The 25,208-nt window shown below is 42.6% G+C and overlaps 1 protein-coding gene across 4 annotated transcripts in view; it reads right to left on the bottom strand.

Annotated features, from left to right (window-relative positions):
• Positions 1–482: 482 nt before the first annotated feature.
• Positions 483–25,208, bottom strand: part of PTPRB (protein tyrosine phosphatase receptor type B) — a 64,385-nt gene continuing 39,659 nt past the window's right edge. For 2 of the 4 annotated variants that reach the window (XM_063322950.1, XM_063322952.1), the window contains 19 exons: positions 24,787–25,050; positions 23,694–23,957; positions 23,027–23,308; positions 21,561–21,839; positions 20,596–20,745; positions 19,082–19,325; positions 17,860–17,966; positions 17,250–17,349; positions 15,507–15,590; positions 15,372–15,389; positions 15,185–15,266; positions 14,634–14,724; positions 13,388–13,464; positions 12,443–12,577; positions 11,309–11,431; positions 10,926–11,089; positions 9,533–9,668; positions 6,280–6,400; positions 483–5,247 (listed from right to left, as the gene is read on the bottom strand). In XM_063322950.1, coding sequence (XP_063179020.1) covers positions 5,225–5,247; positions 6,280–6,400; positions 9,533–9,668; positions 10,926–11,089; positions 11,309–11,431; positions 12,443–12,577; positions 13,388–13,464; positions 14,634–14,724; positions 15,185–15,266; positions 15,372–15,389; positions 15,507–15,590; positions 17,250–17,349; positions 17,860–17,966; positions 19,082–19,325; positions 20,596–20,745; positions 21,561–21,839; positions 23,027–23,308; positions 23,694–23,957; positions 24,787–25,050 — 2,744 coding nt within the window. In that variant the 3' untranslated portion in view covers positions 483–5,224. The other 2 variants (XM_063322951.1, XM_063322949.1) reach the window with 2 other exon arrangements.

Below are 25,208 nucleotides of genomic sequence, written 5' to 3'. Positions count from 1 at the left end.
CCCTGAACCCACAGGAATGCTAATGGTTTTTAAGCATTGTGGAGAGCAGGAGGGGAAGAAATATATTTGTTATAAAGCACAGTTCACATCCTCGGGTGGTAGGCAGTGACGGAGCTCCAGCGCGGTGTTAATTGGTACAACTGCCTGGCAAAACGTCTCTAAAATAACAGGCACTCACATTCAGGATGCGCTGTTGTTTCAAATACACATTTTATAAGCCAGACAGTTATTTGGTTTATTAAAGGAGGAGGGCAGAGAACCGGGGAGGTGAAGAGAACCACGGTATCTTTCCGCATGGGCACTAATCTGGCCAGCAGGCAACAGCAGAGCCCCTTTTCCCCCAACAGGCTGAGGCTTCTGATGAATTTAACGTTCTCTGAAGACCGTCTCACTTGAAATCAAACTCACTTCTGACCTTTTCTCTGAGCAGCAGGACAACAAAATCCATAATGCAAAGGCAGTCAAACAGAAGATTTTTTTCAAAGGAATGTTTTATTCATGAACTATTTATAAAAATGTGTAAAATACACTCAAATATATTTGATTTGTTGACTGTCGCTAAAAATATAAAAATATACTTAACAAATGCATAAATTAAATTGACAATAGTGGCACAATTCTGTGTTCACCCAGTGTTTGTTAGGAACACAAATATAAGTAATTATATAGCATATGAGAATGGAATACGTGCTGAAGATGTTTTTCAGACACTTTACTCCAGGCACTGGCAAAGAATTTATGGCGAGCCACGTTTCAAAATTGTGGAGTTTTTCACTATAAGATACTGCCCTGCTGTAGAGCAATATATATTTAGCTACTTGACGTTACTTACACTATTTCTTTAGCTTTCAAATAAACCAAGAACCAACTGAATCATCATGCATATCAATCTACCAGCACCATTGACACTGTATGTGCCCAAATTCCACACTATTTGCTAAATTTAGCCAGTCCCTGGTCTCCAGTATTTCCTGCCAGTCTTAAAAACCAAATCCCAGTCTGAACCAGCTGTTGATCTGTGAGGTCATTGATAACAGACCAGTTTGGCCATAGTGGTGCTACCAACAGGTCAGGAGTGTGTCAGCCTGAGAGGGACAGCTGAGGGCAGGGCCTCCACAGCGAGCTGCTAAAGTACGGGAGCACACATTCATCTTCTACTCAAAGTTGCAGCCTTTACTCTGGACCACAGGTCCCAGAGCTCCCAGCTCCACAGCCTGCACGTCTGTGATAGGGCCATCAGGGAAGCGGTTGTCATCTTATGTTGCATTATATTCACACAAACCGCACATCTGAAGTATATTGCAGGAAATCTGAATAAAATGTAAGCACCTGCCATGCCACCGCTTAGTAGTGAAGCTGTGGCTGCAGTAGGCTCTATCTCTGAATGTCAGATCGTTTCTCCCATCTGTGGCCCTGGGGGAGATGCTAATAAAGTGATTAGGTGGTGATTGTTCTCATCCCTCCAGCCCATGTATGAACTCCCAGGCTGAGGAGCACGCCTAAGTGCTCATGTACTCCTATCGGTCTACTATTTTTTTGCTTTCAAAGTCAGAGCGTAAATAACTGTGTACAATACAAAATATAAACTTAAAGCTCACACGTTTTCTTTTCTCTGTTCTACAACTGAAAGGAAATTCATAGTATACCATGGCATAAAATAATACTTCTGGCAATTTTAGGCACGTATATAAGCTGTATAAATAACCATAGCAGCAGAGAAAAAAATGTATAAAGTTGCACTTTTATGACATCTTCACAGTATGCCTATTTCTCTCACCCACTTTTGTGTTCCATTAGTAACAAAAAATATCATTTATCAACTCCAGCTATGCAAAATCTTTTTTTTTTTTTTTCCTACAATCGGTAGTGGATCTTGTAATTGTATTGCACAGATTAAAAAAAAAAACATTTATTACAATTTTTTCATTATTAAATATCTTTCAATACAAAAATTTGAATTAACCTAAAAGCCCAACCCTGCAAGTGCTTCAGAAGTGGAATGGTATTCTTCAGGCAAGCATTCCAGTTGACTTTCATGAAAGTGGTCAGGTAGCTTTGTGGACAATGCAGAGATTCACAGGACTGGGCTCCAAGTGTGCAAATCTTAGCTTATGGATCAGCGACAACACTAGCCTTGCTTTATAACATTATTATTGGGAAACACCAAGAAGGGAATTCTGAACACCATTCGTGGACATTCAAAAGAGAAACATCCTCTTCAGCGAAGGATGGCTTTTTCCTTAAGAGTTCTCTTTGCTCCTTCAAGTCCGTTCTCGTTACAATAACAATTTCCCATCAGTCCTGTTATTCAGCTTAGAGGCACAGTAAATATAATTAATTATACTGATAAGTAGGTGTCTTATATTAATGAAATGCTACATAGATACTTTTTACTTATTCTCAGTGGATTTACACTGGTTTCATACGACTAGAATTGTCTAGAAAGCAGAACCAGAGCAATAATGTGTGTGTACAGTCTCACGCGTGACCTAGCTAGGCAGAGATGTAAAGCTGCTCAACAGCGTCGTGCCAGAGTGTTTAAGGTCATCTGTCATGTTATTAAGTGATGAGGAGGAAGAGGCTTATGAACTGTGTTCATTATCAGCTGAGAGAAAAGATGAAAATAGCTGTCCGCTACGACATCATCATTTTGGGTGTGGATTTGTGAGCTCTGTAGGTGCAGAGGAGGGAGCCAAGAAACAATGTTAAAATGAAGAGCAGAACGATGTGTGTCTTTCTGAAAATGATGAACAACTTGCATACATAGTAAACAATCAGACTTTTGCCCTCAGACCGTATATTATTGAGTGAGTTCCATTTCCCTCAGCATAAAAAAAAGACACAGTGATATATAGCGTGAGATAATTTATAGGGTACATATGGTACATCTTCACAGCATAATTGTACTGCTGGTAACTAACATGGTGATCTTCATTCCTCAGCCACCGCTGCAAAAAGAAAGGACTAAATGCAGCGCACGTAACGCAAGGGCAATTTTCATGATGCCCTAAGTTCAGCTGTTATTAGCAGGGTCAATGATCGATCTAAAGCTGCCACGCTTGTTTGTCCTTGCTTGCTAACCTAGAGTCTGTCTAGCAAAGGAAACAGAGAAAAAAGGGGCCTGCAGAAAATGCGCGCATTTCTTTGTGGTTTTGCTTAGATTTCCTTCTGCGAAAATGGCTCCCACTAAAATGCTGCTTCTTCAGATGACCACTAAGGGTGGTGAATCTTGAGGTTTGCGTGGGGCCAAAGAGGATGTACAAGAGGAAGGAGCCGTATCTTCATACAGAGACACCTAAAAGGTTAACCAAGCTTATGTGTTCTGAGCATCTGTGAAAGCTGATATGAAGGGTGGCTTCTGAGGCATGCAAGGATATTTGGTCAAGAAAGGCTGAGACTCCAGATGGAGTAAGAAGGAAGAGGGACTATCAGGCTCTTTCCTTTTCTCTAGGAAAACCAGAGTGACATGGCTGTGCATAGTCCTGCTGGTTCAGCTGTGGAACAATTAAAGAAAACTATGTCAGAGTTGCCTTGCAGGTTTCTTCAGCCATCACCGGGAAGCTGTTCCTACTGCAAGGAGAGTGCGGCTCCAATAACTCATGGTGAAATCATAGTCGTCTTGGCCCAGGGCCACAGCAGTTCCTCACTTAGGCACTTAGGTGTATTGGCTGGTTCTCTGGAGGTATTCAGAATTATTTATTTCTCTTCAAAATAAAAGTGGAATTTAGGCACTTGCTTTCAGCAGCAGGCTGTTTTCTCTAGGTAAAGTATGGGTAGATATATAAAAGGAGAACTATCGAGCCCTTCTTTTTGTGATGGAGAAGACCTCTTCTCTATTTGTTTGAAGAGCGTTTTATAAAGACAAAGAATAGCTGAACAGAGTGTTGAAATCAGTCCCTTGAATGAGAAACCTCTTTGCAGAGGAGAGAGGATGTGCCTAATCCGCTTGGCTGGGCAGGATACCTGGTGAGTGCTCTTCGATTGTACTTCTTGCTAATCACTAAATGCTTTTGAGTCATCCGATGATTAGCAGAGCCCTGCCAGCCTACATCCCCTGGTTTACTGATGAGCCTTTTTCTGTTCCAGCTGCCCTTGTGGCGGGGACATCAGGCAACATCTAAGTGGAGCAGTCTTTCTACATGGACATGCTGGGCCACGCTTTCCCTTTATGAAAGCAAGAGGCATTCGAAGGAGTTCAATCCTTAGGCCAAGGCAGCTACGCTGCTAGCAGCTTAAGGCCGAAGCCAGTTGTGTAAACTTTATATGTCTTTATTTCAATATGTTAATAATCCATTTTTTTAGCTGTCGTGGTACAGCATTGTTTTTAATGAGCTATGGAAGTTGCCACATCTCACATCCTTACAGGTCTGTTAACCTGAATGTCTGAGGCGTTTCCTTGAACACCTTTCTCATTATAATTGTACGGAAGCGAAAATGCACAGACACAGCCTGTGGTCTGATTCTGCTCTCTTAAACCAGTGTAAAGAAATCAGGATGTGACCTGTCTCCCCTCAAGGCATGTAGAGGGAGGAAAAGGTCTGCTAGACTTCACTGCAGCGTGTGTTGTTTGATATTTTTCTACTATGTCACATTAGACTGAAACAGTTGCTTCTAGTGAGGTGGACCCTGTTTTGCTTGGCTGTTGATGAGTTCTGTAAAAAGTATGTCATTGTGTTATGGGTTATACCCATTTTCTTCAGATCACAAACAGTAAGTTTAAAGTGTAGAGTAGCATTGTAATTCCTATACAGGACTACTGTTCCCTTGCTTAATAGTAGCTTATTTCATCTCACAAACACTGAACTAGTTTAAAAAAAAATAAAAAATGAGGTTCTTATAGGATTTTTCCTGCGTGTTACCTGCCAATACATAACCTGCCCCAAACGCAGCAGTCCTGTTAGCCATACAATTTAAAATAGTTTATGTAGAACAGTTCATAAAAACTGTGCTAAGAAAAAAATAGTATTATCTGAAGCTTAATATTAATATAAACAATATAGAAAAAATACATATTTACATAATGCCAAAATACAATTATATACATTAATATCTATTACACTTAAATTATATATCTTTTTAAAAAAATCACCAGACCAATAAATTATACACAGTCTCAATAGAAAGGTCTGGTGCCTTTCTAGTGCATGTAATACATACGTTAAAAAACCCAAACAAACCCCCTAGTTAACAAATGTGGTCACAAAAGCAGTTGTCTGTAACATTCTTAGTGCCTTGAATAAACAGCATCTGAAAGCAAGGAAAACTGGGATTAGAAAAAATAAAACAACCCAGGTGGCTTCACATTCAGCTCTGCCAGCTGACTACAGTGCTCTGAAAGGTGGCTGTGTGGCAGCAGCGCTGGCTGGTGACTGATGTGACAGCTAAAGAGCAGATCCCACCTCTGCTTTTGCTAGCACACCCAATCTGTGGGAATGGTTATTTCAGTCCTTGGCCTCCTCCAAGCCTGCTCTACCTGTTGATGACAACTCTGATTTCTACGGGCCAGATCAAGAAAATTATTTTGATCTCTCATCGTATAATCTCAATTCCAAATGTCCAAATTTGAGGAGCTACCGAGATCCTGCTGTCTGACTCTGAAAACTTCTACAGCCCTTAGGAATGAGCTCTACCAGGACCATACAGGCCACCTTTGCTTACAGCTTCTCCAGACTGGTCCTCCAGCCGTGAGAACAGGAGGTGAAGGGCAGTGCTATTGCTAGATTTACTACTCCTGCAATTCTTTTCCCCAAAGGACTGGATACAGGCTAGGAAAAAGAGCCTACAAGGATAGAGAGTTGAAGGAGAAAGAAAGGGCACAGCCTTGGACACCTACATTAGCCAGTCAAGGCAGATGGGAAGTCTCCTAAGGCCGCTTATATGATCAACAGCAAATGAGGGAGATTCAGGAGAGAAACTGAACTCCACGAATGACAGAAGAGCCCAGTGAGCCCAGCCAGTGGCCTCAGTATAGTGAAGGTAAAGGAAGGAGCCAATATCATGATAGGGAAGGGGTTCAGTTTCCCCAGCAGCATAGGAATCATGAAGTGTGAGAGAAGGGACAGCATGAAGGTAAGGCAGGTGCAGGAAGAGACGTTATAATGGCTACTAATGGAGGAAATAAAGATGCAATTGCAAGAGTGACAAGAGCAGAGGAGAGAAGAAATTAAGGTCCACGAAGGGAACAAATATTGATGGCAAGGGATAGCACAATTTCCCCCCGTCAATTACATTGTCAATGAGCCTTTGAAACGCGTTACAATTTGATAAACTTGCACTGACCTCTGTGATACTCTGGATTCACATTTTCATATATTGGAAACAAGGGATTTTCTTGTTCACTGCGAAGTTTTCTGGCTCTTAAGACATCTCTCACACATTGATGTAGATACACATACTGACACTGCAAAAGAAATTTTTTTCAAGTCACTCTGGGAAATTTTGTAATTTAATTTTCTGTATTGTGAAAAATCATTACAGGCTAACTCCGACATACAAAATCAAGGGTGGTGTTAAAAATGAAAATATACTTCTAGAATTAATCTCCATTTCACACTAGTAAAACAGTAAACTTCTGTGATCGCTTGCTTTTAGAAATGCTACCAGTAAAACGTAAATGAACATAATATGTTTTGACAGATCACGCCATGAGTGAAAGCTCTATCAACTATAAGGCATAATTTGACAAGACGCTGTGTTGGATGGTTACTACTTCTGAATGCTTTGGTATAAAGTCTGGGTAATAGAATTAGCAGGTACAGGGAAGCACGCAAACAAACAATTTCCTGAGTTCTGTTCTGAAAAGAAATATTTTCCATAAAATTTTATCACTATATATAGATATTTTATAGCACTCTGATGCACCCAGATTTTCTGGCAAAAGCAGCATTTATTTGATGCAGTATATGTTATAAGATTGCTTCTGATTATGCAGCAAATGACAGACTGTCTTTTCTGAAGAGTGCCTTTCATAGAAAGGCGCTAAGATGACATTCACAGTCAAAGTAGGGAGGGTCAGCATGTTATTGACTATTTATCAAACTACCTTGATAGACTAGATTGTTAAATCCCCATGCTTTGCTGCTCTTTGTGGTTTATGACATGAGTCATTATCGTTTTTTTGATTACATTAGTGTAGCACGGTACCCCCAAATTAGGCTGAGCATCTTTATATATCAAGGTGTACCTTTTCAATATTACTTTATCTCAAAGACATAATTTCTCCAATAAGCATATACATTTTCTCCCCGCACATTTATCTACTTGTTTTTCACAAGAGTCATTGCTCTGCATTTTTCTCAGTGCTCCGGCTCTGGGAAAGTGAGGACGCCTGCCGTTATGCACATATAGCTGCTGTCTCTGCGGAGAAATCCTGCACCCCACCCACCAGTTTGGTGGAAAGTTGGCCAAGGCATGGAGACTTCCTTTGGCAGAGACCGTTTGGGACTGAAATGGTAGACAGGTTCTCTGCCAGTCTTACAGCTGCTGTGCTGAGCCCATTGCCTTTTGAGCTGGTGGACACAGTTTTCTACTACTCCCCTTCATGTCTCCAGCTGCAGTTTCTTGTCTTAAACAGCTTTCAGCCAAGTCTGAAGCAGGGGCAGCATTTTGTTGCTGCTGTTTTACTATGACTGCGTAATGTCGAGCAGGACGGTGCTGTGACCTTTGGCTGGAGCATGTCATTGCAAACAGTCCTATCTGCTGGCCTGTGCTCCCCAGTGGGATCTGGCTTCCACCACATCAACAGATGGGGACCTAGCTTTTATCTCAACCCCCGAACAGATTGTGGAAGCCAAGACAACGATAATACAGTGATAATACCAGGAACTAGGGTCCTCACACGCATCAAATGGAGTTTGTGGAGACGATCTTTTCTTCCCCCTCTCCCCACCTCCTCTACTTTTTCTTAAAAGATGTGTAAGAATTACTTCATAATTCACAGCTCATTGAAAACTTTGAATCATCAAAAAACTCCAGGATAAATTTACTTCATTTTTCTTGCAGGAGGATGAGAGATTATCTTGCTTGTGTTCCAAGCTACCTTGATGAAAGACAGTTCCAAATCAGAAACCATATACAGATGCAACTGACAGTTCAGATTAATAAGGCTTGCTGAGAACACAGCAGCTCAGTGGCTGTGCACTGACACAGCTACACGGTCAGTCTACAAGCATGTTACAGCTCAAGTGGGGTGAGCATGTGTGAGCTGCACAAGCTTTCTGTCAACCTGTCTCTGGGACGCTGCTTGTGAACTCTTTCAGGGGCAGGACTGGTTACAAGAGGGATCTGGGTAAGCCTTGATCCACTGCTGGTTTGGGGCAGAAGTGCATGTAGTGCTGGTAGTGGCATAGTGGAGTGCTTCTCACTATTGCTGTAGGTATTTTGCTTGGGTCTGGCTGCCTTTTGACTTAGATGTCATGTCAAGCTTGTGCCAAAGGTGGGCTTTGTATCACACAGCTTTAGTTGTCCATAAGCCTGGTGTCAAATTTAGATTCTTGAGGTAGTTGGCTCCAATTAGGGAAAAAGAGCCACCCCCCTGAAAGCCCGTCTGCCTTCGCTGGCTACAGCTGATGGGAATGTAGAAGATGAGGTGGATCTGTTTCCCCTCCAACAAGAGGTCTTCTGTGACTAAGATAGTTCCAGGAAATCTCTCTTTTGCATTCCCAGCTAAGCCTCTCCTTATACCCATGTGTGACTTTTACATCTATCAGGAAGCTCAGTCATTGATATTTCTGTTTCCAAATTACAGCAGAGACCTCCATTAGTATCAAGCTACAGGCAGACACATCAAACCCGTTCTGATTCCTCTATTAACAGTTCACAGGGAAAATGTAAAGACTGCCTCCACAACTCACTTTTATTAAATCAGCTCCTAAGTGTTTAGCTGCTATTAGTGTAAAGTGATTCTCTTGCAGTTTTAAAAGCACAGAAAGAAATCCCAAACACGTACGTTTTCTGCACTTTGAGAATAAATGTACTTGCTTTTGCACGGTATGTTAGGAGAATGCTGATCAACTTTCCAATACCATTAATGAAAATGGACAGAGCAGCTCAATAAAAAATGAACTGCAAAGCCACAAGGTCACAGTGCCTAGAGTTTTAAAATTGTACATCTGATTTTCTCTGTCCTCCATTTCTTCTCCCTTTTATGTCGAGCTATCTGTCTGGTTTAGGTTTGTCTTCCAAGCTGATCCTTGAAGGACCTATCTCTGCTCAAAGCTCACTTACTGGACATTTCATTAACACAACAATGTGCTGTTAAGTGTCTGCTGCATAACACTGCTGGGGCGATTGTGGGCCAGTGCCAAAAGAAGAAATCTACAGGAAGCATAGCTACCACCTGTTTTGGTTTGGACCTTCTATATGAGAGCCAATGGAAACAATCCTGAACTAGAAATTCTCCCAGAACTAAAATATATCTAACTAGTATTTTACAGTGGAGTAACTGTGAAGTGCTTTGAGAGCCTTAAGACGAGAGACTAATTAATTTATACTGCAGCTGGTGTTGCTGTATTGTAGGCTATCCAAAACTTACCTCTGTCTGAACCATGTGAACCCGGTGAAGCCTTAGATCATGCACTGCTGCATAAATGTCGACAGTGTCCTTTGAATCCAGCTGCTGTAGAATTCGATCCAGTGCAATGAATGTGCCAGTCCTGCCAACACCAGCACTGGAGAAGAAAACCACCCAAAAGATTTAAAAGGAGATGGATCAAAGCATTCACTATCTTCATGCGATACTTTTGTAAAGTCCAGATCTCTAAGGCGAGAAGCTCATTGTTTGCATGGCATCTCTGGGACTTCAAACACTTTATAGTGAAATTTGTTTAGGAAGGAGGAAAGGATAGTGATGGTACAGGTATCTCTGCTACTGCCCATACTGCTTTTTGCTTTGGACTAATTCAGTCATTGAGATACACTGAGGCTCTGCACCTGACTGTAACTTCTAAACTCTTCTGTCTAGGGGTGAACCAGTAGGCTTGCTTCTAAAAGATCGGTTGACTTGTGCCTTGTGAAAGGGCAGGGTAAGGCAAACTATCCCAGGGTCCTCATAGCTGAAATGCTGGGAGGTGGGGTTTGGAGGAGGCCGGGAAGAGGAAAGTTGACCTGCTAGTGATACAGTAGATAGACGTCTAACATGTTGCAGCAGCACATGATGTACAGGCAGACACAGGCAGTGTCATGCAAGATACATGCCTCAGCCCATATAAAGGGTGGAGGGGTCATATACTGCATTCAGGTAGTACCAGTGACCATATGGCTTTATCGGAAGATACTCAACCACCACACCGCACTCTCTCTCTCACTCGGTAACCCCATGGCCTGCTGCAGCTGGCCAGTGGATCACAGATTAGGCAGTCCAGTTTTGCCTTTCTACATGTTGTAGGGTGTGGATCATGGAGTAGAGGAAAAACTGCAGCCCTACAGCTGCCAGAGATGGCACAACAGCAGAAGAACATGAGAAGAGAGTAAACAAAGGCAGTCTCGGTCAGAATCAGGGGAAAGATGGCTCTGCCAGCTAGTCTCAACATCCATATGCAGCCAGATTCACCCCTGGGCATATCTTATCTTTTCAAAACACCCTTTGCTGATCCAGATGTTGGGCCACAACAGCAGCACACAGGCAATTTAAAAATGCAAAAGCATGTGAACAGTGGCAGCTGCTGACGGCTTTAGTGCTGTCCAGTGGTCCCACAAGAGACGCAGTGGTTCCCTGAAAATCATTTTCAGTGTATCTCCAGGGTGAGGTTGTGAGCAAGTGCATGTGCCTTGGGAAGGCTGCTCTGATGTATCCTGAGACTTAAGCCCATCAGCTATCTCTCTCAGGTTCTGTGACTGCCCATGGCCTAACGGGGATGAACATTTTGGATTTTCCCAAGGGTACGCACAAAGGCTCTGTGCCACTGATGTTTTGCTGCTGCACACACCTGCAGTGCACGATAGTTGGTCCTGTGTCTGGGGTCCTGTTGATATAATCCCTTACAGTTCTGACAAACTGGATCAGGGACTGGGTGGTCTCTGGCACGCCATGATCTGGCCACACAGTGTAGTGGAAGTGACGAATGAGCCTCGTTGAGTCAAGCTGCTCTTCCTGTCAGGATACAAAAGTGTGGGTCATCAGAACAGACGAGAGAGGAGGGGACACAAACAACGTGCACCTTCAGAGCAAATGCTACTGCTGCCACCAGAGATGGGCTGGGCATGATGCAACTGTGCTACAGCAGAAGAAACCGTCCTAATTTAGCTTTGCAGTTGTTTTTGAGCCAATTAATTACCAAAAAAAAAAAAAAAAAGATGAACACAAACATACACTGCAGATTTTAAACTCCCGTATTGTCCATTCTGGGAGCACTGATTCAGAAAGCATCTCAACGATCAGGTCTCCATAGTACAAGGAATCTTGGTCAAGGGGCCAGTAGTGATCACACTTCACCTGCAGGGACACAGAAAAAGAGAGATTTAGTGTCAGTAATAGCTTCAGACCTCCTGTGCCTGAGGATGAAGGAAGAGCTGCAGCAGCTGAATTCAGAGAGTGATGCCACCCCCTGCTGTGTCAGCTCAACAAACAGGGCCTGGGATGGGAACGGGATAGGATGAAGCTGGGAAGTGGAAGTTCTCATAATACGCATTTGGGATGGGGGGAATGGGAAGCCCTGATGCCCTCTTCTGGATGCCGCAACATTTTCTGCGCCAACATTTCTCAGAGCTCTGCTTGGATGACAGCTAGGCCTACAGTGCCCACTTCCCCACCTCTTGCTGAGACATGACAGTGGGGTCCCACTCAGAGCCAGTGAGGTGCAGGAGGAGACACGTGGCTGCCTGTCCTGCATCCGCTTTCACCATCTCCTCAAGAAAAAATGGTAAGCTGAAAGGAAATATCCCCCCCCCCCCCCAGTATGTTCCACTAGATGATCACTACTTCAAGTTGGGTGCAGGATGTGGTCAAACTTGGGGAAGTGGATTGTTGGGACAGCTAAATAACCTACCTATGCTTGCAACCAGTGAGTGCGTGAGCAGTCACTTTGCTTACTGCATCAGGGTTTATGCATCAGAGAAAATTCCATGTGTTTAATGATCAACGTTTGCTCTCTAGAGCCTATATTTAAAGCAGTAGTTGATTTGAGTTGATAAATAGGCATTTTTTGCTAGTGTTTGCCTTCTGCATGCTTAAGGGGATTATATTAGTACTCGTGAGCAAAGTGAAGGGTTAGAGACCAGAAGCACTGAGCTCTGTTCCTAACTCTAGCCTTGACGTGCTCCATGATCTTGGGATGGTCACTGCATTCTCACTTCTCAGCCTTAATCTGTCTCCAGTCTTTAGATTATAACTCTTGTCTCTTACTGTACATCTCCTTGACTGAGGCCTTTGGCATGCAAATAATAAACATAAACTTTTAATAGATGTCAAAACAGTTATTAATAATAAAGAAGAGTCACTGCTTACCCGGCCTTTCTCAACACACTGGGTTACCATGACAATATTGTGAACATTTTGCTCCCATGCCATCTTCCAGAACTCATCTTTGGTACCAGGCAAAGGGCCCTGAGTTGCTATGTATTCCCTGCGGAAATTATTGCCCTGCAAGTAGAGAGAACTCCATTAGTTTCCATAAAGGGAGAAAAAGAAAAAGATCGTCTAGCAACTGAACAAGCCATGGGGTTGCATCTAGGGCTCTGCAGCAACAATGCCCTTGCTGGGACAATAGTTTTGAGAGCTAAATTGTTGTCTTGGACCTGGAAGCAGAAGGCTGGCTGGAGCAGAAGGAAGGAAGAGACTGTGGCAGTGTATCTAAATACTGTTTCTGTTGTGGCAGTTTCTTTGTTCTATTGTGTTCAGCACAGTCTCAAGCAATTTTGGATCTACTAGAGGTTTTTGTTTTATTTACTGTTTTTAATAAATTAGATGAATTCTGGCTTGAAATCTGGATTGCTAAAGCCACTGCTATTATCAATCCTAACTCTTTGGCAAAGGGCATTATTGTAATCTCAGCCAGTTTCACCATCATGCAAGGTGCCAACACTGTCAGGATGAGCTACAGCTCCACAATGAGGATGCCACCTGCAGTGATAGCTACAGTTGTTGTGGACACTGTATGAAATCAGTGACCTTTAAAAATGTGTCCTTGGACAATTAGGCGTGCTATCTTACATAACTATAGCAATCCAAGAAAGTGTCCTTAAGTGCTGGCTAAATCACTCACAGTTAACTTAATGGCAGTCAGACACAGCCTTTCAGCACACCCACAAAATGAGTTCTCAGACATTTAGCTCAAGTGAATAAATGAAGGGGGAGGGGAGCCTTAGGCATCCAGCTTTATATTCAGTTTTAGATGAAGGACAAATTACCACTGGAGGGAGGACTGTAAAACACCATCCTTGAGTCACTTACTGGTATGTAGCTTGCATTAATATAGTCTGAGCAAGGGTCATCATCCACATTGGAAAGCTTCACTCTTGATGTATCATCTAGGAAGAAATTGATTACAAGAGGCTTACAGCTAGGTCTTAATTTTCAATCCCTCTCCCATTTGCAGAAATGCATTTGTGAAAGGACTGGCAGCATTATTACAAGGATTTTATATGGAGGGCTAATTTAGAGGAATAACTGTTTATATTTGTATGCTCTCTTTCACCTACGAGTGCTGTGGAGTGTTCCAAAGACTAGGAGATGGATGGATGAGAAGGAAGCAGTGAATATCCAAAAATTCCTCTTCTGAGTTGCATAGGATTTGTTATGGCAACAAAAGAATCACAAGAGCATCCTCCTCTGATCCTGTCAGCAGTGTGCTGTACTGGAGAGCAGCTCAGTTAGTCCTGAGCTAACATGTGCGAGCAGGCCAACCCCCTTTCCGAGGGCCAGTGGCATCTCCAGCACTACAGAGTGGTACAGAGTGCCTAAGCCACCAGGTCACTGATTTGTGAGATAATGCCATGTTGGATCTCAGTCAGGCATTTTCTTGTACATCGTGGGCATGCTCCCCAGCCCGGCACGGCAGGCAGAACACAGGAGACGCTGTGAGGCTGTGCTCCAAGCGCACGCCGCACTCAGCAGCAGGGCAGCATGTGGAGCAGCGAGTCATGTGGCGTTCCTCCCCGATGCACAGCGTGAGTTACCTCCCAAACTGGCAGAGAGGAGATTAAAGGGGGCAACTCTCAATGAGAGGTCTTGCTTCAGGAGCAGGGAGCTAACCTCACGTGTGTCTTACCATGCAGAACCACACTGGCGCTAGATTGCATAGTAGGTTTGCCATGTCCTCTGAAGAAGTAAGATTTGGCACGGCTGTCAAAAAGCACTCAATGGATGACACCCTATATGTAAACAAGCCCACTGTTATTTCTACTATCCTTATTATCAGCAGTGACTGAATGCTGGGAATAGCTGGAGCTTTTTCTCTCCAGACTGAATGCTAGTCATTACATCTCTAGAGTGAAATGAAATTACTGGCCTGTGTGAAACCATCCAGGGCCATACATCATCTGCCTCCAAGCACCAGAACCTGAGCTGGCAGAGGTATTTCATCTCTGACAGGAAGGAGGGAAGGGATTGGCTGCACTCTCTTTTCCACTAGGCTTGCTGAAAAAAGTGAAAAATAGCTGCTGTGATGTAATTTTACACAACCAAACCTAAAACTCACAGGGCAATATATTATTGTATCGATTCTTCCCTCTGTTCTCTGGCAGAAGTGCTATGTCACATGCCTGGTTTCGACCCACATCTTTTAAGTCCTGCAAAAAAAAGGTAGGAATAAAATGTGAGGTGGAAATAATTAAAGGACGTGACAACACAGGGGGATGCAGTGCTTATCAGCTCTCAAAGGCCACGGACAGAGAATGGATGTTTTCTTACAAGAACAAACTGAAATTAAACAGTTAATCATACTGGTTTAAAGTAAGCACAAGGCCGGCAGGTGCTTTCCATGCTTTATGACACAGATGTCCCACACAAATGAATGCTCCTGACCTCAGCCAGATAGGTATCAGCAGAGGATGACAACCAGAAGATGCTATGCCAAATTAAGAGCTGCTTTCTGCATTAGCTCAAGTGGAGTTCAGGTGAGACTCTCAAACTTATCTGGATTTGTGTGAATAAGACAAACAAATACAGGCCTTTCTAACGCATTAACACATCGATTCAGCCAGCCCGCCCCTTCATAAAGCAAATCCTTTGCCTAGATTAAGATCCCACCTCATACTCCTTGGACAGGAGGTAGTTGGAGTCTGCTTGAAGTTTGGTGAAGTGTGCTTCAAAATGACTGACTTTGATCGGACTAAAATATTCAACAGGAGGAAGAAAATCACAGGATGAATCACAGTCATAATTTATCCAGTTGGTTATCAAGAAGCTTTTTTAGGTATTAATTTTTTCTTTTTACCTGGAAGTTCTCCGGTTCCTAGAAATGATTTCAAAAAGAAAAAGAAACACTTCATCAGTGAGTGACCAGATGTGACTGTTCATCCATGATGCCATGTTAAAACAGTACTCTTAGAAACAAAACTTTTGATTTTACCCTTTTTGCCCCAAGTTCAGATGGACTGAGAGTGGCCTGTCCCTGCGAATGCTCAGCCTTGCTGTAGATCTTTCGTGGCCATTGCTGGAATAAAAAGGAAGGTATTCTGTTTTACCATCACGTTCTGATACTGATAAGAGCTACCAATAACATAACTTACATTATTAAGTTGGTAAAAAGGAATTTAAGAAAGTCTGTTTTGATTTGTGGCTCTGATCATGTGAAGTTCCTCTTAGTTGCGGCACAGAGTTTTCTTGTATTTTGGTTTGGTAATAGCGATGCGGAGTGTACGCATGTGCACAGGCAGTAAGATATTTGTCTTGCTCTGAAACACTCACAACCCAGCCTATCGTTAAGGAGGGTGTCCTATGTTAAATTGCTTGATTCTCTATAAGCAGAGAGGAACGTGAAGGTAGATTTTTCAGACTCTGCAGACCAGGCCTCTGGGAGATACCTAGGTTCATTGGAGGAGTAAGTGGCAGCCCCACAGTGGGCTTTGGGAAAGCCGCAGCCCCTTTCATCCTTCCATTGCCATCTCCTCCAATATACCTCCCTTAAAGAACATTTTCTCTTTATGTATGATAAGGGAAAACCATAGTGGTACTTGCAGTCCTGCTGGCTATATAACTCACAACAAGAAACCACACTCTATCTGAAGTTTATCTACATCAAAAAAATGCAATGAGATGTCCAAGGTGGAAAACACACGAATCTGCACTCCATTCATGCTCTACATGTCACTATGTACCGAGACAGTTAGAAGTGCACAAGTCTATACATGCAAAAGCAGACTTTATTTACTATTGCCACTGATTTATGCCTCTTTTTTTGGAAGGCATAAAGAAGAATACACTGAATTTGTTCATAGAGCATAAGAATAGCTTTGCAAAAGGGTAAATCCATTCTGGCTAAAAGCTACGACTAGTCAGAAAACAAGTTTTTTTCAATGTGAAATTCTGGCATCTGAAATGCAAATTCAAAATAAAATAAACCTAATCTTGTATCAGGAATAAATCAGGAATAATCTTGTATCAAGAACTGAATTTCAGATTTTTAGTTTCCCATATAATGTTGAAATTTTTTTATTTCAGAAACCACAAGGAATTTCACACCAATAATGTCATATCTCTTTCAGTCACGCAAAATGGTTTAAATGCATAATGCTTCTCTCAAAGTTGAGCAAAGTATTTCACTTTTTAAAAACATATTTAAACTTCATTATTTAAGATTCATCTATAATGTGAAATACACAACTATGACGAAAAAAAAAGAAGTAACATTTGAACTAATCTTTTGGACAGTGAGGTAATGTCACACCTTAAGATTTTTGAACTGAAATGATAAAGTCTAAATGAACAGTTTCAAGAGCTTCCCACCTACAATACAGATGAAATTAATTTGAAACATTTCATTTTTGACAAAAGACATTCAGTTTGAATGATAAACCAGTTTTTCAGAAATACTCAGATTCCTACTGAAAACTAAGAGCTACAGGGACCTTCTATGACATAATTCTGACTACCATCAGTAGGTATTTGAATCAAGAATATATACATCTCTTAAAATGTACGTCATTAGTTCTATACGTAGTGCATACAGATGTTGGGGGATGTAGATTTTACCTGTTGAATAGTTCAGTGCATTCCACCAATTTTACAGTTACACTTTAAACATTGTATTACTTAAACGAATATAATTTGACCTGACTTCAGTGACAGAGACTGATAAAGGGACTCAACTTACCTGACTTTTTGTCTGCAGACAAATAAAGCAGTAACAGCCACTAACATCACAATCAGAAACAAGCCAGCACTCACACCTTCAATAACTCCAAACAGAGGCTCTAGAAACAAAACAGTGTATTTATGTATCTTGAGGAAAAGATATGAAGAATCAAAGAATCAATATCGTTCAGGGGATATGTCATTATAAGCTAAAGAAAATGGTTAAATGCCAGGAAATGTAAGGCATTTAAACACTTAGCTAAAACCTGGCCTTGGTTTTCTGCCCTTATTTTTTCCAAATGTTATGCAAAATCTTTCACTCCCAACCACAGCAAAAGAAAGCACAGCCCCGTTACATGGGAGTTTGATGCTCTTGCACTTTGAACTTTTCTTGGTGGTAGCTTCACTGAGAGTTCACCCTTTCCTCTACCGTCAGCAGCTCCATCAAGCAGTCCTCCGAATTTTCAAAGTAAGCCACGGCTCCAGCCTCGTTTCACAGCAGCCCTCAGGCCACACACAACAATCTGGTTTTGTTCCACTCCTTGCAAATAGTTCTATATACTGGAGCGTTCTGAGGCATAATATATAATCATGTGCTACAGTCATTGAAAAACAAGCCTGAAACTAACCTGCCTCTGTAGTGATAGGTAAAGAGAAGAAGGTGTCTGCAAAGAGAGGTTTAGGGAGTTCCTTTGGGTCTTCACTGAAGAGCTGGGTAAAAGCCCGTATGCTGATCCTAAAAAAACAGTACTGTTAGAGCTCATCAGATATTCAGAACCAACAGCAGAAAAGTAAGAACTCATTTGCCCCTTAGAGACAACTAAACCCTTTCCACTGACCATAGAGAGTTCTTAATGCAGGCGCCTGAGTTAAATCCTACAGCGGGGAGAGCCCAGTGAGTACAGATGGAGGCTCTGGGGTACCCCGGCAGAGGTAACGGATGGGGCTCTGGCTGCTGGCACACACAGCCTCGCCACGCCTGAAGGCAGGACTAGCAGAAGCTGCAGCGGGGAGAGGACTCAGAAATGCTTCTCAGTGGGGAGATATTGTCCCTCCTCACGGCCAGATGGGGCTGTGCTAATGGAGAAACGTTCAGTCCTCTTGGTTCTCCTGGTAAGGTGGGTATTTCCCAGACTGCATTTTTGGGAAACATGCCCTAATGAGAGCAGACTGTGGTAGATGAAGAAGCTGAGAGGCGTGATGTGCACTGCCTGGCACGTGCCTTCTGTCCATGTGTCTGGCCGGTGAGCAGCTTGCAGACTTCTTGGGAGAGTGTTTGCCTGCAGGAGGAGGGTGACTGAGCTGCGCTGGAGCTTGGTCTCACAGCCTGCCTAACTGCGGAGCCTGGTCTTGGCAGTCGCCCTCATCCACACCCTACAGCTAACCCTGACCTAGGTCTGGAGCCTGGGGATGGTGCCCCAGGTTAGGATAACCTCCAGGTCTTTCTAACTTGTTCCAAAGAACTGGTGTGGGTCAGTGGTGCCAAACAGACTAAGTGAAGTGTGCTTGCCTTCTCCTGTTATGTATTCTTCTGACTTAGCTGATGGTCTTAAGTCATCTTAAGAAAGATCTGGCAGCTCTACGAGAGCTCCCCATCAAGTCGAGGGAACTAAATCAGCCTATTCACTGCACTGAGTTTTGTGCATAATTAACTGTACCATTCCCATGCTAGTGAAGGACTGGTTCATACCTACGGAATGGGGGCATGGATAAAGCTTTTATAAATTCACAGTGAAACAACAGGACATTGTACAACGCAGTTATTAACCTACAGAAGCTCAACTGTATCAGGCATCCAGACTGCACCATGCCTAATAATGTGACAGAGCAAACCAACAACACAAATCTAACCTATAAGCAGTCCGAGGCTTTAAAGGTCCATCGCAGAATTTATGCTGATCTGGATCACACCTTCCTCCTAGATTTTCCATTTCTCCTCCAAGCTTAATGTCAAAGCTTTTATAGTCGCTGTCAGGGTTTTCAGCACATCTACTGGCAAAATAATTTGTCTGGTAGATGCGTATAGAGTCGTTTTGTTTGTACTCCAGGTAGGAAGGTAATGGGTGCTGCTCATCAGGCTTCGGTCCTTCACTACCTACATCATGTGCAGAGAAAGACAGAAGGTTTACATACCACAGTCATTAATGCAATGCAATTTATAAGTTCAAGCTGTTGACAGACACATTCTTATCCAACTTTCCAGCATTTCTTTGAGGCTGCACAGGTTACCTTGTGAATGCAAAGCTACAGTGGTTAGGGCGCCTGGTTTCTAGTACCAATCTTGCTATGACTTTTCTGGGGAACTTCAGACAGATTTCCTCACAAGACCTTAGTGCAACTTTTCCAGATATGATGCTGCAATAGGCATACACACGTTGAATTCAATGCTATGAGATTTTTTCCTGTGCTGTTGGTGGGAATCTCTGTGATCCATAATCCTGCATCCTACCACCAGCTATTTCAAAATGCAAGTATAAAAATAATATAAATCCACACACTGACAAGTCTTCTGTATAGAGAGAAAAGCTGCAATAAGAAATGACAGGAGTCCCCTGAATGGAAACTCACGATAAAGTGAGTGTAAAAGGCTCAGGTAGGCAAAACCATGGCAATGAGCAGTCCCTTTCTCAAAGAGCTTTATAATCTGCATAAACAGAGTAGACAGTGGAAATATTATCTGTGCTTTTTTTTCCCTAAGGGCTGATGGACAGAAAGATTAAGAAACTTTCTCAGGGGTCACAAAATATGTCCTGGCATGCAAGTAAATGAAGCCTCTTCTAAAAACAAGGTATTAATTGTTGAAACATCCATCTGTTTTGTCACATATAGGTCAACTGCAGAAAGGGAAGTTTACATGCAAGCTAAAAGAGCAATTTCTATTCTATTTCACAGTACTGCATGCAAAGTTATTTTCTTCAGTAAGTAAACACCACCTGGGAGATGCTGCCTTTGCCTTCTCAGCATGGCTTACTGAGGTTCTCCAAAAGACTTGCCTTAGTGTTCTCACCTAACATTTAAACTACCTTTTGAGATCTGTGCACAGCAAGGCAGTTTCTTCCGTGTCCACTGCCAATGGCATCCAACATAAGTCTCCTACTGTGCAAATTTCCTGAACATACATGAGACCATTAACCTAAAGTACAGAAGCTAACTACTGCTTCTGGCTCTGCAGTTCCTACTGACCCTCTGAGGAGAAGACTGAGTTCCTAAGTCCTCAGGCTAGGGAGCAGGTATAGATCCAAAACCTCAATGGAACTTAGCCACTAGATGAGGAGAAGCTCCTTTGCTGTGTAGTGATGCAGGTGTACCTCCCAGTGTAACTCCTGTAGGCTACAGAGAGAATGGTATTAAATCATGACACTTACCATCAGCCTCTCTCACAACCACAGTAAAGTACTTCACAGCTCCGTTAGTATCACTAAACCAGCTGCAGTTAAAAGTAAAGTTGATGGAGGATTTGGTAATCAGCACCTCTTTTTTGTTCACCCGTATGTCTGGAGGTGGCTGAGGGGGACCTAAGTAATTAAAAAAAAAAAGAAAAAAAAAAGAGAAAAGCATTATCTGTGTATTTGCTGTGAGCTAGACCTAGTAAGGGAAATGCAATTCTTAATAAAGCTCAGCTGACTGGACCCAAGTCTCTGATTCTATTCTCTTTGCAATCAAGAAAGTGTCTTCACCTCCCACAGGGAAACTGCCAAAGGATGAAACAAGCCAGCAGTGAATTAACTGTAATAACAGTGGCAGCTCCTCAGTAGGAATTCCTGCAGAAGCCCACATGGAAATGTATTAAAGTCTTGCTAAATCTACGAAATCAGAAATTGTAGCTGCTAAAAATGACACAGGTTTAAGCCACGTATTTGGAGGTCACATAGCACACTCACTACAGGAGGTTACCTATTTTAAACATCTAAATTTCTGCTTCCTTTTCCAGAGGAACAGCCCTGAGTCAGCCAGATGCAGCATTCAACTATAGAGTACCATCTTCCAGACTGACTGCGGAATTTCTTTAGGAAATATTCTTCATATGATAAAAAGCTATATCTCAAACAGTGACACAGCAGAACTAAACTGGAAAGCGAAGTACATAGGGAAAAACCTTCAGAGAACCAGTGCAGCAAAAGTGGGGATTTTAAGGATCTACATCGTTGAATCTTTTAAAAAACTGTATTACTGCAACTATATTGCATTCACCCTATTTTGACAACCAGATTACCAGTGCCACACACTGGCAATTGTGGAGTTCAGAACTCCTTTTGCTGTCTAACCAACACAATCTATTGCTTATTCCTGCTCAATGCCTCCCTTCACAGCAACTCGGAATTCCACTTACGGTCGATCATTGTGATGGTGCTGTCTTCAACTACTTCACTCGTCATGTCTGCAGAATGCACCTTGATGGACACCAGGTATCGCTTGTGGGGAACGAGAGTCATGATATTAAGCAGAGATTTGTCCTTTTCTATCCTTTTAGAAAACTCCACTTCGCGGGTGTCCAGTTTTTTGCATTCAACGCTATACCCATCAAAGTCAGAATCAGGAGGAGTCCAGGAACACGCAATGGCAGTAGAGGTCTGGGGCCGACAATGAAGGCTTTGTATCTTGTCTGGTTCTAGAGGAATGTTGAGAAGTTGAAGCTCAGTGGGAAAAGGGACAGGCATCCTACACTCCCTGCTCACCCTATGGCCCCTAGATTCTGCATCAACCATTCGATCAGAGCAGGAGGCTGGGAGACAGAACTCTCACCTCTTCTGCAAAAGGGCTGTGTAACTCATTTTAGCCATCTGAAATCGGATCTAGTGACATCAGCCTCACCAGGTTTGTGAAGCTTCGGTAATTAATTGTGAAAACAAGCAAACAAAACTACTTGCTGAAGCCTTAAGAACAGCAACACTGGAAAGCAACACTGAATTTCTAGAACTCTCTTACAACTTTTTTGGAGGTTACATGCAGTCAACAGTATCAGTCAGTTCTGATACTGTCATCTCACGACTGATCTGCTTTCCTGAGTAGCATGTGGTGTGTCCATATTAGTAAAGCATACCACAGAAGTATGCTTTAACCACGTAATATTGGAGCACCATTCATAACATGTGACGTAACAAGGATGGGATTTCACTTTCAGATGGCAGACATCTACAATTAAGTGATTAAATACAGGTGACAGAGGTAGCTATGCTCTCATTTTAATGAAGATGCTGAAGGAAGTCTAAAGAGTTATTCAGCTTACTAAACACAGATGTCAATTTGAAGCTGAATCCCACCTCAAGTGACACGAGGGTGTGCCAAGTCTCAGTTATTTTTATGATTCCAGATCACTTTTTCAAATCAGCCTGCTGCTGAGGTTGCTAGAGACAGTTAGAGATGATATGGATCCACAGACACAGAGAGAAACCCAGAGCGGTGGAACACACTGATTCCAGTTTCAAATCTAGTACAGCAGGGTTTAATTCATCCTTCCTGTCTGATTGTTCAGAAACATTTTGATTATTTCAGTATCCTACTGTCAGAGAAGTATGGATATCCAGACCTATTTTACCCCTGAAACTGATTGATTCAGGCTCTGCAACCAACCAAACAGCCCCACTCTGGATGTGAAGATTTCAAATGTATGTCCATTTTCAATCTTTAAACAGTTGACCTTGCGCACAGCAATGGCTTAGAGTCTAGCTGAATTCTTTGCCAGTCATTCATTAATTTACTAATGGAAATTACTGACTGTGAAAGGAATTGGTAAGATTTAACAGTTCTGCATCTTCTGCAGCTGAGTGTCAGGGTGCAATGGCAATCGTTACTTACTTGTTCTGACACTTGCAGCCTGTGACTGACTGTATGTCTTCCAGCTGTCGCCACTGACCGTTCTGACACTGAACTCATAGAGTCTTCCTGGTCGCAGGCCGTAGATGATACGTACTTTTGATTTGCTGCTGCTGTAGGGATTGAATACTGTGAGGGGATCTTTTGGAAGCCATTGCAACTCGAAATCGTCATAGTCTGTCCAGTCTGGAGGACCCAGCCAAGTGATTGATAAAGAAGTATTTGCAACATCGGTAAACGATACAGCATTGGGAGGGCTGGGTGCTACACAGAAAGGGGGGGGAGGGGAAGAAGAAAAAAAAGAGATTCTTAACAAATTTTTACACAAATAAGATGAAACATGAGCTATTTTCTTCATGCATCACGAAGTGGTTTACATTATCCTGTGTGCACAGCCAGTTACTGCATCTGTGCTGATGGTGGTGCCTTTCACAGACATTACATATTCCTGAGCCTTTGAAAGAAACACAGTGCTGAACAAAATCACACTCTATTGGTTTAATACCCTTAGGGATATCATTTATCTTCACACCTTCAGTGACTCTTATAATAAATCCTCCCTCAGAATAAGCCTGTTACGTAGCTGTAAAGTAATATGAATCTGACAGATGGGACTAAACAAAAATCCCAAAGCTTTTGTGTCTTTTACCTGTTCTTCCTTCAGCGTTTGCTGTGTTGGTCAGGTCACCACTGTGAGTCACCACAACCAGAGTGTACTTTCTGCCAGGAACAAGCCCCTGGAAATGCCACTCTTTCAGGTCTTTCCTGTGCCATGTTTCTTTCTGTGTCCCATTTGGGTTGTAAAGATTCAGCTCATAGAAGTCAACATCTCCTGCTGCTGGACTCCAGGTGAACCACAGGCTGTCTGTCATGTTTCGGTTGGATGCCTTGAGACCAACAACTGGGGCTGGTACTGAAAAAAAGAGGATGGGTATTACATTGTGTAGAAGGTTGTTAGGGTAAGAAGCAATGACGTCAAGCAGACCTTATATTTATCGCACAATGACGGCCACATAACAACCTAGAAAGCCACCACAGCTGGCCAAAAAGCCGGAAAGCATCAGGAAGCATATCTCAGTAGTTTGCTTTCTTATTTTGAACTGACGTTGTCCCCAAAAGCAGCTGAAATGTTCATAATAGACAGTTTTGCAAACGTCAAGCAGCTTTTTCCCAGTCAGTGTCTGGAAACGTCCAATTCTGAGGTAGCTGAAGAAAGTGCACCACTATCCAGAGGCAGTGGTATACAGAGGTTACTATATGGTGCCTCAGAGGATACAGAGAGGTTTCACAGAGTGTCAGAGCTGCTGGAGCTGCTTAGGAAACTGCTTCCCATACACAGCTGAACAAACATGGAGCTGCAGCCAGAGCTCCCCGTGGGAAACAAGTTTTATTTCACTGGTAGATTGTCTACCCCATTAACCCCACTTGCTTTGCTTTTTTGTCTTTTCCACTCATAGACAAACATTGCTTTTAGGATGGGAGGCAGCTGTTTCCTTTAAGGATTATGCAGCATACATTGGGATGTTCTTCTCCTGACCTGAGGACCTAGGAACTATTGCTTCATTTTTCCTCTTGTAAACACATCATTCAGAATTTACCTTCTTTTTCTAATGCTTTTCAAGTATAAGATCCAATTTTGATATTTCTAACAGTTGCTCTAATCTAGCATGAGTACCAGACCAGCTCATTGGTGTCCCTCATTAGCACTACACTAGAGACATGATTTTCTTAGATGTTCTTGCCTGTTCTTCCAAAGACAGACGACTCATTAGTGAGATCCCCGCTGTGGGTAACAATCACCATTCGATACATCCTGCCTTGACGGAGGTTCTGGAATGAACATTTCTGGAGGTGCTGCTCTCCTGAAATCCTGTCATGAAGGGATTTGTCTGGGTTGTATAGGAAGATGTCATATGAATCAAGCTCCCCTTGCGAGGTGGTCCAGCTGAAGGACAGTCGGTCAGTGGTGTTCTCTGTGACCTTCAGATTTGTGACAGCTGCTGGAACTGAAAAGAAGAATAAATGCAAGAGTAAATATCAAAATGTCTAGCCACTAAGCTGAACCTTTAATAAAGCAAGAACTCATGACTGGAATACATTTCAATTAAGCCACAAGTAGCTAAGTACTGTCAACAGCAACTTTCAGAAGCAAGGGGAAAGCATT

This window comes from Chroicocephalus ridibundus, chromosome 1 (assembly GCF_963924245.1).
Source record: "Chroicocephalus ridibundus chromosome 1, bChrRid1.1, whole genome shotgun sequence".
Lineage (NCBI taxonomy): Eukaryota > Metazoa > Chordata > Aves > Charadriiformes > Laridae > Chroicocephalus > Chroicocephalus ridibundus.
This window is presented reverse-complemented; position numbering and strand designations above follow the sequence as displayed.